General features: G+C 44.8%; 1 protein-coding gene across 2 annotated transcripts in view; it reads right to left on the reverse strand.

Annotated features, from left to right (window-relative positions):
* Positions 1 to 16,886, reverse strand: part of LOC112236487 (cytoplasmic polyadenylation element-binding protein 4-like) — a 41,638-nt gene that overhangs the window by 10,382 nt on the left and 14,370 nt on the right. The window contains exons 3-7 of one of the 2 annotated variants that reach the window (XM_042309129.1): positions 7,815 to 7,905; positions 5,027 to 5,077; positions 2,944 to 2,967; positions 1,958 to 2,128; positions 537 to 626 (exon numbers count right to left, since the gene is read on the reverse strand). In XM_042309129.1, coding sequence (XP_042165063.1) covers positions 537 to 626; positions 1,958 to 2,128; positions 2,944 to 2,967; positions 5,027 to 5,077; positions 7,815 to 7,905 — 427 coding nt within the window. The remainder of the gene's footprint in view (positions 1 to 536; positions 627 to 1,957; positions 2,129 to 2,943; positions 2,968 to 5,026; positions 5,078 to 7,814; positions 7,906 to 16,886) is intronic. The other variant, XM_042309130.1, reaches the window with a different exon arrangement.

Consider the following 16,886-nt stretch of genomic DNA (forward strand, 5'->3'; position numbering starts at 1 on the left):
AGAAGAATGCTAGGGAGTGGTGCACGATGTGCCCGTCTCCAGAGTCTGACCAGAAGACCGCCTCGTTTCCCTCTTTTACGGAGTCGTTTTTTTGGGTCGCCGCATGGGATCCATTCCGTTGTCCTGGTTGAAAGGCAGAACACAGGATCCGCATCGTGAAAATCATATTCTTGGTCGTACTGATGGTGAGTTGACGCTGATCTTATATTCAGTAGTTCTTCTCGACTGTATGTAATGAAACCTAAGATGACCTGTGGTACTAATGTAAGAAATAAAACGTTAAAAAAAAAAAAAAACTGCATAGTTTCCTAGGAACGCGAAGCGGCCATCTCTGTCGGCGATATCATCTCTGTCGGAAGATATCTACCGTTTCATTCGCTGTCTGTTGCTGGAAATGACTGCCAATGTTATGACCGCTCTGCTCACAACTTTGTTTTTAACAAACTATTAAGACTTCAATAATAAACTCTGATAACCCATTTTGATGACAATGCTGCATGTGGCTGACAAAAGGGCAGACTTGTCACGTGACTCACCTTTCGGGGGGAAGTAAGATTTGCTCTCTGCCTTGTGAGGCCAGTCCACAAAGAGGTGTCCAAAGCGACGGAAACTTGCAGTTATTTCATCTAAAAGTGAAAAATCAAACAAAAAACATTCAACAATTGCCTCACAGCAGTTGTACTGTGATAAGGTGTGTGTCATCAGATAACTGTTCTTAGTGGGCTCTACCAGAGGGAGTCCCTGGTACATTAGTGGGCTCTACCAGAGGGAGTCCCTGGTACATTAGTGGGCTCTACCAGAGGGAGTCCCTGGTAACATTAGTGGGCTCTACCAGAGGGAGTCCCTGGTAACATTAGTGGGCTCTACCAGAGGGAGTCCCTGGTAACCTCTACCAGAGGGAGTCCCTGGTAACATTAGTGGGCTCTACCAGAGGGAGTCCCTGGTAACATTAGTGGGCTCTACCAGAGGGAGTCCCTGGTAACATTAGTGGGCTCTACCAGAGGGAGTCCCTGGTAACATTAGTGGGCTCTACCAGAGGGAGTCCCTGGTAACATTAGTGGGTTCTACCAGAGGGAGTCCCTGGTAACATTAGTGGGCTCCCTGGTACACCAGAGGGAGTCCCTGGTAACATTAGTGGGCTCTACCAGAGGGAGTCCCTGGTACATTAGTGGGCAGAGGGAGTCCCTGGTAACATTAGTGGGCTCTACCAGAGGGAGTCCCTGGTAACATTAGTGGGCTCTACCAGAGGGAGTCCCTGGTAACATTAGTGGGCTCTACCAGAGGGAGTCCCTGGTAACATTAGTGGGCTCCCTACCAGAGGGTCCCTGGTAACATTAGTGGGCCTACCAGAGGGAGTCCCTGGTAACATTAGTGGGCTCTCCCTGGTACCACCAGAGGGAGTCCCTGGTAACATTAGTGGGCTCTACCAGAGGGAGTCCCTGGTAACATTAGTGGGCTCTACCAGAGGGAGTCCCTGGTACATTAGTGGGCTCTACCAGAGGGAGTCCCTGGTAACATTAGTGGGCTCTACCAGAGGGAGTCCCTGGTAACATTAAACAGGGAGATTAAAGCAGAGCAGATGGTAGCCTCAGCTGTTCTCTAGTCTTCTGCCAGCAACACTGATCACACCTGAGAGATGTCCTACACTACTTAGAACAGAATGTACTAGAACTATGCCCATTCGCGAGCCAAAGCCCTCAGGAAGCGGAAACTAAATAACACAAGACTTGCTATGGTAGAGCAGTGCTGCTTGGTGAAAGTCTACGGCCGAAATTGGTCACAGAGGGACTGGTCTTCAACATCAGTCATGTAAACCTGTGACTACTGGCCATGAAGATATCCACATTGTAGACCTCCACCTGATCAACCAGGTGTTCAGCCCAGTCAAAGCATCACCATAGCGTGGTCACAGCACCTCCGCCTGTGTGAACGTGGTCTGCAGTGTTGTAAAGGTTACCTTCATCAATATCTGGCGGGAGGCCACCGACAAAGACCTTGCGGGAGTAACGCTCAACACGCTCCCCATTCTGGTGGGGGAAACAGTGGGGCGAGCCAAGGCCAGGCAGGCTCTGCTCACCACGCTCGTCGTCAGGGAAACCATCCTCCATGGGGAACAGGGAAGAGTGACCTGAGGAGAGGGAGTGAGAGAGGAGAAAGGAGGGAAGAGGGGACGAGAAGAGAGAGAGAGGAGGGGACGAGGAGAGAGAGAGGAGACAAGTCAGTCAATGACAGATTGCATAAAGATATAACACAATGGATACTTTTTAATTTATTACTTAGGTGTATCAACATGAATGCTATTACATGGTTAAGTATTGTATTGTCAAGTAATACTAGCTATAACAATGTGTCTATTTTACAGTAATTCACCTGACTCATTGACTGCCAGAGACAGTGCTACATTAAGGCCTTCTACAAGCAGCCCTGCTGTGCTGTTTGAGAGGGACTGAGCCAGGGATACCTCTCTCTCCCTCCTCCACCAGCCATCCCCATATCAGCTCACTTGGCCACTCGCTCAGCTGGGTGCGCGCACACACACACACACACACACAAGGCTATGGCAGCAGCAGAGGCTAAATATTGTTCCCGCCCTATGTCCTGGAGGTTAAGCCACCCCAGCCATATTCCTAACCAAGTGACACAAAACAGAGACGAGCAGCTTTATGACCAATTATGTAAAAGAGTTAGCCCTGAGTCTGTACACTGTGTGTGTGTGTGTGTGTGTGTGTGTGTGTGTGCGTGACCACAACACCACAAACAAAAGCTCTTAAAGCTGAAAACCCCCAAAACAACATGCCAGATCAAACAAATAGACCAACAACAAACCACAACATCTACATGCAAACACATACTGTCCCCGTTCAGAAATACTGGACATGGACGCAAAAGACCGGGTCTTTCTACGCCAGTTTGAGGGGGAAAATAACATAAAATTAAGTTTACCTCGTCTCCTCCCATAATTCCTTGCTGCATGTAAAATACCAAAATAACACCAACAGTGACCAGGAATGAAAGATATTATCCATTCTTTCATTCACAACATATGCCCTCTCCTTCTCAGTCATATCCTCCATGTGATTGGGTCTATGTTGCCTCCTCAGTGCTCCAGGATACGTGGCAGACAGATGAGCTTGTATTGAACATTCACCCATGATTTCACAGTTTATTATTGTGGGTTTTTCTTATATCTTGTTGTTGTGATTGTTATTGATTACTCCATTGGTGAGCTGTCAAGAAAGGCATTTCACTGTACTTGTGCATGTGACATTAAAACTTGTTTTCCTGTGCAGTCACGTCTATAGACGTCTGCGGGCATACTCATGAGGATCTCAGACACACTCTCCCTTCCTAGGGCAGATACAGAGAAGGTCTTTAGGAGGTCATTGGAGGGTGGTTATACACACTCTCTGGTGTGTGTTCTACAGAGTAACGATCAGCTGGTGTGACTGCCTCTCTAAGACTGGTAGTACCCTCTGAACGGCATCCATGCAGAACCACCATCTGTCCTGTTGGACTATGAGGCTCAAGGAGAGATTCCACGGTGGATCACCATGTTGGACCAATATAACACTATGAGGCTCAGGGAGAGATTCCACGGTGGATCACCATGTTGGACCAATATAACACTATGAGGCTCAGGGAGAGATTCCACGGTGGATCACCATGTTGGACCAATATAACACTATGAGGCTCAAGGAGAAGGTCCACGGTGGATCACCATGTTGGACCAATATAACACTATGAGGCTCAAGGAGAGATTCCACGGTGGATCACCATGTTGACCAATATAACACTATGAGGCTCAAGGAGAGAGTCCAATATGGATCACCATGTTGGACCAATATAACACTATGAGGCTCAAGGAGAGAGTCCACGTCATGTTGGACCAATATAACACTATGAGGCTCAAGGATCCACCACCATGTTGGACCAATATAACACTATGAGGCTCAAGGAGAGAGTCCACGGTGGATCACCATGTTGGACCAATATAACACTATGAGGCTCAAGGAGAGATTCCACGGTAGATCACCATGTTGGACCAATATAACACTATGAGGCTCAAGGAGAGATTCCACGGTGGATCACCATGTTGGACCAATATAACACTATGAGGCTCAAGGAGAGAGTCCACGGTGGATCACCATGTTGGACCAATATAACACTATGAGGCTCAAGGAGAGATTCCACGGTGGATCACCATGTTGGACCAATATAACACTATGAGGCTCAAGGAGAGATTCCACGGTGGATCACCATGTTGGACCAATATAACACTATGAGGCTCAAGGAGAGAGTCCATGTTGGATCACTGAGCTTTCAGTTGCATTTCGGATTATGCATATGAAACTGCAGTTGAGGAAGCTGTAGCTAAAGAGATTAGATTTAGTCTACCTTTGTAGCTACAACTAGCCTACGGCATAGAGGAAAGAAGTGAATCATGCACTGATTCAATATAAAGAACTATAACAGGAAATGTCACAGAATGTTGAAGGAAATACGCAACACAACATATTGAGAAATGGTTCAACTAACATCTCGAGGCAATAGGTTTTATTCTAAAAAAAAATAATAATAATTTAAGAACACAAATACTAGGAGCTTAGTTCCTTCACTGCACAGGCAAAAGAGATCTGACGACTGAATGCAAATGGGATAGATACACTGCCTTAGGTGAGGGATTACACAACGTTAAAACGTGTTTAGCGATGCATTTTCAAATGAAATAATGAATCTATATTACTAAATCCATATTTAATAAATCCACATAAACCATGAAAGAACTAATGGAATAAGAATAGTGGAACACAGAAGGAAATCCACATAAACCATTAAAGAACTAATGGAATAAGAATAGTGGAACACAGAGAAGGAAATCCACAGTGATGCCTCAAGAGCATGTTAAGTACAAACATGGTGCTGCGAATGTTGTTGACTATGTTACCAAATGGTTTGATTCACCTTCCATCCATTAGCATGGGTTGAGCATGCAGAGCACTAGTGTTAACAAACCCTTTATACGTACCATTTATGGGCAGAGGACTTTCTCCCCCTGGATGGGTGAATCCTAGGCGACCTAGAGAGCGGAGTGTACACCGTTAAGAGATTGTCACAACCAAACACACAAAACAAGCCCTGGTTACATTAGCCCACATCATCTAACTCTCAGCCGCCTGCTCGCTGGCACATTCCCTGTTCCTACCGACCTCCTGCCAAATGTACTTGAGAGTTGAACTGTGCCATGCTGGGGTGCCTTGGTGGAGGGGATGAGAGGAAAACTAATAGTAAACCCATTGTGACTGGAGTGGACTAGTGTAGGGTTTCCCAGACCTTTCATCGGGCCACCCACCAGACGTTTCACATTTTTATTTAAAAAAGAAACTGGCACTCCTGATTCAATTAGTCAACTAATCATCAAGCCTTTTACTAATTGAATCAGGTGTGCCAGTCTAGGGTTGAAACAAAAATGTGGAACATTTGGGGGGGCCCCCGAGGAGAGGGTTGGTAGAGTGTTCAGTGATTGGTATGTTCCATCACACAAATTCTCCAAGCCCCTCCCCCGCCTATTAAATCAGAAAGAGAGAGGAGAGAAGAGGAGAGAGAGAGAGAGAGAGAGAGGAGGAGAGAGGAGAGGAGAGGAGAGGAGAGGAGGAGAGGAGAGGGAGAGGAGAGGAGGAGAGGAGAGGAGAGGAGAGAGGAGAGGAGAGGAGAGGAGAGGAGAGGAGAGGAGAGGAGAGGAGAGAGGAGAGGAGAGGAGAGGAGAAGAGGAGAGGAGAGGAGAGGAGAGGAGAGAGAGGAGAGAGGAGGAGAGAGGAGGAGAGAGGAGGAGAGAGGAGGAGAGAGAGGAGAGAGAGGAGAGAGCAGGGTGGTGGACCGGCTCAGTAGTCAGTGGTGACACAGAGTACTCTTTTCAGTCAACAGAGGACACTGCTGGAATCGATTCAAAGCCACTTCTACAGTCGATTTCCCCCTCCACCCTTTTCATCTGTTCTGCAGAGCAGCGGGGTTCATGTTTGAGGGTCAGGTCATTATTTTCAATTAGGGGTAGGGGTGCTGCTTGGTACCCTTAGAGCTCACCCCAGTAGGAACAGCACAACGTGGGAGGAGTAAACCCTTCATCTGTGTGGATCTTTGTAATGTAGAAACACGTTACCCTGGAGACAGTGGCGAGATGGAATGATGCCTCATAATGATGTTTTCCTCTGCATCTCTAACCCTCTGTAGCTGGCACGAGGCACTGGGAGCGTCAAGGTACTAAATCAGCTCAAACTAGACAGAACAACAACTCATCACTTCAGGCTCTTCGCCTCTCAGATGTTCGCTAAAGTTGTGTTTCACTGTGGTTTAACAGCTGAATACAGAGGTGTAAAACAAATAAATGCATACACAAGCTATGGGGGCAGTTAAATAGAAACGCCACCCAGGCTACTCCCTCTAATTAATCCTTCCCCAGACAAACACCAGTTGGAGTAGTAGTACAATAGGTCATCCTGACTGACAACAGGAACTTTCTGGTTTGGGACGTTTGCATCACAAACCAGATGGACAACAGATAGAGACTGCTGCGAGCATTGTATTTACATTCCCCATAATACCATCCAATCAACAAACCCTTCACAAACGGCAGCTATGAAAACTCTAAAAAGGGACAAGTAACACCTCCCACGCCACCACCATAAAGTAGATTTAGCTCCATCTTTGACATTTTTGAAAACGTTTGAAATACTTATGAACAATAAGTCCAAATAAAACCAGTATGTAGACCCAGGGTACATCTAACTTTGTTTGAGTTATTGATAAATCAGATTTTCCATGTCCATTTAAAACCTTTGCAAATCCACTAAACAATGGCCTACCAACTTGAAACTAAGGTCAAAGACATTACCATGACGAACCATGTTAAGTTTGGCATTGATATCGTAAAAAAATGAGGAAACGCTTAACAATTCCCTTTTTTGACTGTGTACCACTAATGCTTAAAAAAAATCTTCATGGACTAAATCTAAGAGTCACTGCAAATTTGGTCTTTGGACTAAGTGAATGCATATTAGCACATACACTAATAGGCTAAAATAGGCCAAAAATACTTCAGAATCTTCTCATGAACCATAAATCAGATTATACCAAATCTGGAGTAATACTCAATGAATTAGCCTCTAATGAATTTGAAAACGATTAGTTGCTGCATTCAAAGGCGGCCACGCTACCAACCTATAGCACTATATTTTACATTTGTCATTTAGCAGACGCTCTTATCCAGAGTGATTTACAAGAGCAATTAGAGTTAAGTGCCTTGTTCAAGGGCACGTCAACAGATTATTCACCTAGTCGTCTCGGGGATTCAAACCAGCAACCTTTTGGTCAATGACCCAACGCTCTTATCCGCTAGGCTACCAAAGACCCACTAGACAAAACTCCACTTCCGTCATCCTTGTGGTATTGAGAGATAAACATGGTAATGATTTCACTGATACATGATATAATGCTTGCTTTGTTATCCAACTGCTTGTGTCCTTTCTGTCATCCTGTGAACCCCGTTCATTGCTGCTTGCAGCAATATTTCCATTTGCACTCTCTGTAGAATAGCCTAGCCTACATAAGCCTCCACTCTTCACTTTCTAGTCCACTCTAGTCCCACTGAAAGGAAAGCTCAAATCAGCAGTCGTCGGACATGGCTGTGGGGCAGCAGACAGACGCCCGTCCTAGATGACCTTGCAGCAGATTTGAAGGACAAAAGGTTTTTAGATATGGCCGCTAGCATCAATGTTGTGACCAGACATGCAATCCTGGTGGTTTTGTGATTGTTATCTTACCTTTCAGGGTATCTTGCTCGGCCCTCATGATGTCAATGAGAGAGTTCTCCAGGGAATGCATGTTGAAGCCATCAAAGGATCTGGTGCGCTCCTGTGTAAAAGAGAGATGAGAGGGCTGCTTTGAAAGTATGGAGCTGCCACTGCTTAAATGTTACATTTATTTTTATTTGTAGGGGGGAGAGATCATCTTTAATATTATAGAGTGCCCCATGGTGGCAGTGGGGTTATGGTGTGGGCAGGCATAAGCTTCGGGCAACGAACACAATTGCATTTTATCGATGGCAACTTGAATGCACAGAGAAACCATGACGAGATCCTGAGGTCCATTTATGTGTTAAGGTATCTATGACTTACAGATGCATGTCTGCATTCCCGGTCATGTGAAATCCATAGATTAGGGCCTAATTTTTTTTAAATCTATGAAATTGTTGCATTTATATATTTGTTCAGTATACTTTGTACTGTTTTTATAGAGGATGTAGTTGCTTTTGTGGTTATGTAAACCACAAACAAAATGCTGCTAAATAATTGTAACTTTAATATTAGGTAAGAAATCATAATTTAGAGTATATGTTAATCCTTTGGAGCGTAATTTGAGTGAGAAAAAAACGATGTATCTAAAAAAAACGATGTATCGGCAGATACAATACAGTTGGAAAATATTCAGACCGCATTGTTACGTTACAGCCTTCTTCCAAAATGGATTTAAAAATATATATATTCTCAATCAATCTACACACAACACCCCATAATGACAAGATTCTCTACTCCTTGGCCTGAATTCCAAGCGTCACCTCTGGAGGAAACCTGGCACCATCCCTAAGGTGAAGAATGGTGGCGGCAGCATCATGCTGTGGGGATATTTTCAGCGGCAGGGACTGGGAGACTAGTTAGGATCGAGGGAAAGATGAACGGAGCAAAGTACAGAGAGATCCTTGAGTGCTCAGGACCTCAGACAGGGGGCGAAGGTTCACCTGCCAACAGAACAACGACCCTACGCACACAGCCAAGACAGGGCAGGAGTGGCTTCGAGACAAGTCTCTGAATGTCCTTGAGTCACCCAGCCAGAACCCGAACTTGAACCCGATCGAGCATCTCTTGAGAGACCTGAAAATAGCTGTGCAGCAACGTTCCCCATCCAACCTGACAGAGCTTGAGAGGATCTGCAGAGAAGAATGGGAGAAACTCCCCAAATGGGGTATTGTGAGTAAATTGATGAAAAAACAAACATGTTTTAACATGTTATTTTAGAATAAGGCTGTATTGTAACAAAATGTGGAAACAGTCAAGGGGTCTGAATACTTTCCAAATACACCATATATCAGTAATTTGTCCCCATTAAAACCTTTTTTTTTGTATTAATAAAAAAAATACAAATTGGTATCGGACCCAAAAATCCTGCATCTGTCAGGATGACAGTACTTCAAACTAACAGTCTATATGATAGAATGCACAAAGACTATCAACTTCCAGGCTAAATGGTTTGTATCACAAACCATGTTTGAGAAAATCATGATGAAGGTGGCCATTTTAGACCTACACATGCCTCCTGTAAGACCTTATGATCTGTGAACCGTACATGATACAGACATCATCTTGGTGTCATACTTCATATGTTACTATAAGGAGTATGTCTAGATTCTGAAATACTTATATAGTTTTAACAGAAAAAAGGCAGTTTAAAATGTTAAGAAAATGTTTCCATGTTACATACCTAGTTGAAACCCTCCACAGAATGGCATACCAGAGGCCAGCCAACACACAATACAAGTCCTACTTGGTAATAATGAGAGGCGTGTTGCACAAGACCTGGAAATAATTCACCATTGACAGCATCTTTCAGCCCAGGCAAGATCTGCCTGCCTGTCAAAGAACTAAAGAAGCACTTCAACTAGGCCAGAGTCCAAGTTTGACAAATCCAAAAACATATTAGTGTGAAGTCTCATGTGGTTGCATCATACATCCTATCAAATCAACGTTTATTTGTCAACACCTTACAGTGAGATGCTTACTTACAGGCTCTAACCAATAGTGTAGAGCTCCTGGATGTCAGGCAGCTTTGCCCCAGTGATGTACTTGGCTGTACGCACTACCCTCTGTAGTGCCTTGCGGTCGGAGGCCGAGCAATTGCCATACCAGGCAGTTATGCAACCGGTCAGGATACTCTCGATGTTGCAGCTGAAGAAACTTTTGAGGATCTCAGGACCAATGCCAAATCTTTTTAGTTTCCTGAGGGGGAATAGGCTGTGTCGTGCCCTCTTCACGACTGTCTTGGTGTGTTTGGACCATTCTAGTTTTTTGTTGATGTGTTTGGACCATTCTAGTTTGTTGTTGATGTGGACACCAAGGAATTTGAAGCTCTCAACCGTCGTCTGCAAACTTAATGACGGTGTTGGAGTTGTGCCTGGCCATGCAGTTGTGGATGAACAGGGAGTACAGGAGGGGACTGAGCACGGACCCCTGGGGAGCTCCAGTGTTGAGGATTTTTTAATTTTTATTTTACCTTTATTTAACTAGGCAAGTCAGTTAAGGATTAAGAACAAATTCTTATTTTCAATGACGCCCTAGGAACAGTGGGTTAACTTCCTTGTTCAGGGGCAGAACGACAGATTTGTACCTTGTCAGCTCAACCTTTCGGTTACTAGTCCAATGTTCTAACCACTAGGCTACCCGGCTGCCCCAGTGTGGCAGATGTGTTGCTACCTACATTCACCACCTGAGGGCGGCCTGTCAGGAAGTCCAGGATCCAGTTGCGGAGGGAGGTGTTTAGTCCCAGGTTCCTTAGCTTACTGATGAGCTTTGAGGGTACTATGCTGTTGAATGCTGAGCTGTAGTCAATGAATAGCATTCTCACATAGGTGTTCCTTTTGTCCAGGTGGGAAAGGGCAGTGTGGAGTGCAATAGAGATTGCATCATCTGTAGATCTGTTTGGGGGGTGCAAATTGGAGTGAGTCTAGGGTTTCTGGGATAATGGTGTTGATGTGAGCCATTACCAGCCTTTCAAAGCACTTCATGGCTACAGACGTAAGTGCTACGGGTCTGTAGTCATTTAGGCAGGTTGCCTTTGTGTTCTTGGGCACAGGGACTATGGTGGTCTGCTTGAAAGATGTTGGTATTATAGACTCAATCAGGGACATGTTAAAAATGTCAGTGAAGACACATGCCAGTTGGTCAGCACATGCCCGGAGCACACATCCTGGTAATCTGTCTGGCCCCACAGCCTTGTGTATGTTGACCTGTTTAAAGGTCTTACTCACGTCGGTTACGGAGAGCGTGATCACACAGTCGTCCGGAACAGCTGAAGCTCTCATGCATACCTCAGTTGCTTGCCTCGAAGTGAGCATAGAAGTGATTTAGCTCGCCTGGTAGGCTCGTGTCACTGGGCAGCTCGCGGCTGTGCTTCCCTTTGTAGTCTGTAATAGTTTGCAAGCCTTGCCACATCCGACAAGCGTCGGAGCCGGTGTAGTATGATTCAACTTAGCCCTGTATTGACGCTTTGCCTGTTTGATGGTTTGTCGCAGGGCATAGCGGGATTTCTTGTACGCTTCTGACATCCTCGATGCACTTATTGATTAAACCAGTGACTGATGTGGTGTATTCCTCAATGTCATCGGAAGAATCCCGGAACATGTTCCAGTCTGTGATAGCAAAGCAATCCTGTAGTTTAGCATCTGCTTCATCTGACCATTGTTTTATAGACCGTGTCACTGGTGCTTCCTGATTTAATTTTTGCTTGTAAGCAGGAATCAGGAGGATAGAGTTGTGGTCGGATTTACCAAATGGAGGGGGAGAGCTTTGTACGCATCTCTGTGTGTGGAGTACAGGTGATCTAGAAATGTCTTCCCTCTGGTTGCACATTTAACATGTTGATAGAGATTTGGTAGAACCTATTTAAGTTTCCCTGCATTAAAGCCTCCAGCCACTAGGAGCACCGCCTCTGGGTGAGTGGTTTCCTGTTTGCTTATTTCCTTATACAGCTGACTGAGTGCGGTCTTAGTGCCCGTCTGTTTGTGGTGGTAAATAAACAGCCGTGAAAAGTATAGCTGAGAACTCTCTAGGCAAGTAGTGTGGCCTGCAATTTATCACAATATACTCAACTTCAGGCGAGCAAAATCTAGAGACTTCCTTAGATTTCATGCACCAGCTGTTGTTTACAAATATGCACAGACTGCCCCCCCTCGTCTTACCGGAGGGTGCTGTTCTATCCTGACGGTGCAGCGTGTATCCCGCTAGCTGAATATCCATGTCGTCATTCAGCCACGATTCCGTGAAACATAGGATATTACAGTTTTTGATGTCCCGTTGGTAGGATATTCGTGATCGTACCTCGTCTAGTTTATTGTCCAATGATTGCACGTTGGCGAGTAATATTGACGGTAACGGCAGCATTCCTACTCGCCTCCTGCGGGTCCGGACGAGGCATCCGGCTCTTCTTCCTCTGCGTCGCTTCCTTTTGCGAATAATTGGGATGTCTGACCTGTGGGGTGTTTGGAGAATATCGTGTGAGTCCTGCTTGTTGTTGGGAAAAAAACGATATACCAGTATTGATGCACAGACCGGTTTGGGGTTTTACTATACCTTATATAATGATATTTGAATGTTTGTTTTGTTAAATGTGATAAGCTGTGTGTAACGTACATTTTTATAGTTTACTCCGCTACTTGAGTCATCTCTCTCCAGACCTAGCCCCGGCCCCTGTTTACTCACAGAGTGCATGTTTTTGTTGCTCGACCACAAGACACTTGCGTTCAGTCTGCATGGTCAATGCAGCACATGCAACAACATTGATGACTACCATGCTGTTTTAACCTTGCTTCTTAATATAATCCACAAGTGTTCTATAACTACACTATCAGCTTGTGTTTCTTACATTTGCAAACAGGTCATTTGTATTTTCTTAGCAAGTTGTGGCTAAGTCATGTTAGCCAATAATGCTAATTGCTAGTTAGCTGGCTACCGAGCTAGCTAATAAATGTACCGAGCGATAGAAAACGCAACTAACTACAGCCTGATACCAGTGATGGTATAGGCCTAAATCAGCATGCTGCTTGTGAAACAGTATCTTCTAAATCAAAGAGGAATAAGCAAAGCATATGTTAGCTACATATTTAATGTAGCCAAAGATTATAAGGTCCCCTAGGAAACACTCACGAACACTTTGGTTCCTACCCTGCCGCAATAACTTCTCCCTGGTATGTTAATTCGTTGTCATATCAAAACACTGTATTCAAAGTGCCCACTATTATCATCTAACTATATAATCTGAATAAATCTCATGTCAAATCGTAATTGCAACATTTTGTTAAAAATAAGGCCTTGATTTCTTTGCCCATATCGTGCAGTTCTACGTGGCAGTGAGGAAAGGATCACAAATGAGATTGATGAAAATGCAGGCAATTATTTTGGGTTGAAGATTAATTAACCAGTATAAAACAATCAGAATGGAGAGAGACCCATTGAAATCACTTAGAATGTATGTAGGGTCACACACTACTCAAAGCATTTAACTTGTACTATTCAAAAACATAAAACAGTCAACGATTTGAAAAATACTGTGATACGATATTGTGGCCATGTCGACCAGCCCTAATGCTAAGCAGTGGGAATGGGAAACAAGCGTTAAAATGGTGGCCATGGAGCAGTAAACTAACGGAATTAACAACCATGACCTTAGGAGTGACAACCACACAAATCACCAGTAGGCTGGGGATGCAGTAGCCTAGAATGTATTTTCTACAATCCACTGAGAGATGAACTACTTGAAGTCAAATAGGAGATTAACACAAAAACTCTTAATTAATTACAAAATAAATACTCAACAAAAAAACAGTGCGCACATAACCCTATCCTAAGAGGCGAAACAGAAAGGGTCCTCGTGAAGTACTAGGTAATGAGATGCCGTTCGGCATCATGACGATGCACAAGTATGGCTGCTGTTGCAGTAGTTATGCATCTGAATGGATTGGCAACCGTAGCGATTAAAGGGATACTGCGAGATTATGACAATTGTGCTGCTGTTCTACTTAGCCAGAGTCAGATCCTAGCGTATGCTACTGTACCTGTAGACTTCCAGTTATTGTGCTAACGCTAGTTAGCATTGGCTCACGAAACTACCTCTATATTCCTTAAAACTGCACATAGAGACATAAAAATGGTACCATGAGTTAATTTGACTCTGGGTAAGTAGAACAGCACAATTGCCATAATCTTGCAATATCCCTTTAATCGCTGCGGTTGCCAATCCATTCAGATGCATAGCAACAGCAGCCATACTTGTGCGTCGTCATGGTGGCAGATGGGTTCTACAGGACAAGGCTACGTACGTAGGCACACAGACACATAGCCCTTAAGAGTACGGCATTGGCCAGTTGAACTGAAGGACAGGCAGGTTCAACTCTTTCCTTCTCACAGCCTCACATGACAAGTTTGGTTCACCTCCAAAGTACACACACAAAGGTGGGCGGGTCCAAAAAGACTTCCTTACCAAGCTCAACAATAATCTTTAAGGAAAATTTTTTTTAAAGTCAAGCTTAGGCTAAATAATAGGTGAGTGGCACATAGGGAATTATTTCATTACATTCCTAACTATGAGGAAAAATTGTTTTCACCTGATAAAGAGACAAAAGAATAGCGAGAAACAGTCGGAAATACCAAACTGGAGTATTTTGTATTTCAACTTGCTCCAGGCAGAAAGCTTCTAGCTATACTCCCAAACACAGGCTAAGGCCAAACTATCCAACGTGAAGAACACTGCTAAAACAGGCCTTGATGAAACATGGGTTTCTGCCACAACATTAATCTACAATGTCGCGGCTAAAATAATGGAAAGGGAAGGGGGAGGGAGCTAGGGGAGGGGGAGAGAGTTAGGGGAAGGGGAGAGAGCTAGGGGAGGGGGAGAGAGCTAGGGGAGGGGGAGGGATCTAGGGAAGGAGGGAGGGAGCTAGGGGAGGGGGTGAGAGCTAGAAGGGGGTGAGAGCTAGGGAAGGGGGAGGGATCTAGGGGAGGGGGAGAAAGCTAGGGAAGGGGGAGGAATCTAGGGGAGGGGGAGAGAGCTAGGGAAGGGGAGGGATCTAGGGAAGGAGGGAGGGAGGGAGCTAGGGGAGGGGGGTGAGAGCTAGGGAAAGGGGAGGGATCTAGGGAAGGAGGGAGGGAGCTAGGGAAGGGGGCTTAGCTTTGACACTTGATTTTTGTGTTGCTGGTCAAGGCATTTCAAAGCTTCCACATTAAAACACCCACAAACCCATGAAGCCAGCCCCAGAGCATGGTTAGGCAGGGAGGGGTAGCAAGGGGTGCAGACTGGTTCCCCAGGGGAGACAGATCTACTTTGGTGATAAAGTCATTAAAAACAGCAACAGATCCTAATCAGAGACGGGGAGTTAAAACGCCTGTGACACGTGTGTCGTCGTCCCCCCCCCCCATTCTCCCGCTCGTTAAAACACACAGTACGCGTCCTGTTTCATAACTCCATTCAAGGGTAGAAGGTTAGAGAACATAAGAACACGGTCGTGCACTTGTCACTGATGGTCAATTCTTTCATTATTCAAGGGGCATTTACCGCCATGAGGATCGTGACTAATTGGCTAATGCCCTCTAAATTTTAATAGCTGGGAAAGTGTGCTGGCCGTAAATGGGGGGCTAAATGAGAATGAATGAATGAGGCTTGTTACTATAACCATAGAACAAAAGACTACATCTGACAGGGCTCTACAGTGCGACCATTTTACTTGCATATGCACCCAAATCTTTTGCTGTGTGACCCATAATTTATATTTAAGAGCACCAGTGCGCCTAGAAAATTGAAGGATTCTAGCTTTAATATCTCAAATATTTTTCATTGTGCTCCTTCTTTCTGTGTGCCTAAATCTTTCATCTTAGGAGCACATGTGCTCCTTGTAAAAAAGGTCAGTGTAGAGCCCTGTCTGATACTAACCTCAGCACATTAGTCAGTCAAACAGTGAGTCTACACATCCCAAAACATCTTCCCATTAGTACACCATCAACTGATACACACAGTGATGTGAACATGAGACTTTTGAGGTTGATATTTTCTGTTTACATAAGACATCCTGCCGTATCATGAACTAACAGACGTCATAGGCTACTTTCATGGTCTTAAAGGAATACGTTGGGATTTTGGCAATGAGACCCTTTATCTACTTCCCCAGAGTCCGATGAACAAGTGGATACCATTTTTGACTCTGTGTCCACTATGAAGGAAGTTAGATGTAGTTTCGCAAGCAAAAAGCATGCTAGCAGATACCCATAGACTTCAGTCATTGTGCTTATGCTAGTTAGCATTGGCTCGCAAAACTACCTCCAACTTCCTCCATACTGGACACAGAGATAAGTGGTTTCCACTAGTTCATCAGACTCTGGGGAAATAGATAAAGGGCCTTATTGCCAAAATCCCAAAGCGGTACCAGAACAGAAGGCAGACATTTTACATGCCCCAAACCGCACCATCGAGAGCATCCTTACTGGTTTGCGTCACTGCCTGGTATGGCAACTGCTCGGCCTCCGACCACAAGGCACTGCAGAGGGTAGAACGAATGGCCCAGTACATCACTGGGGCCAAGCTTCCTGCCATCCAGGACTTCTATACCAGGCGGTGTCAGAGGAAGGCCCTGAAAATTGTCAAAGACTCCAACCACCCTAGTCATAGACTGTTCTCTCTGCTACCAAACGGCAAGCGGTACCGGAGCGCCATGTCTAGTTCCAAGAGGCTTCTAAACAGCTTCTACCCCCAAGCCATAAGACTCCTGAACACCTAATCAAATGGCTACCCAGACTATTTGCATTGCCCCCCCCCTTTTACACCGCTGCTACTCTGTTGTTATCATCTATGCAGTCACTTTAATAACTCTACCTACATACAGTGCCTTGCGAAAGTATTCGGCCCCCTTGAACTTTGCCACCTTTTGTCACATTTCAGGCTTCAAACATAAAGATATAAAACTGTATTTTTTTGTGAAGAATCAACAACAAGTGGGACACAATCATGAAGTGGAACGACATTTATTGGATATTTCAAACTTTTTTAACAAATCAAAAACTGAAAAATTGGGCATGCAA

This window comes from Oncorhynchus tshawytscha, linkage group LG30, assembly GCF_018296145.1.
Source record: "Oncorhynchus tshawytscha isolate Ot180627B linkage group LG30, Otsh_v2.0, whole genome shotgun sequence".
NCBI classification, from domain to species: domain Eukaryota; kingdom Metazoa; phylum Chordata; class Actinopteri; order Salmoniformes; family Salmonidae; genus Oncorhynchus; species Oncorhynchus tshawytscha.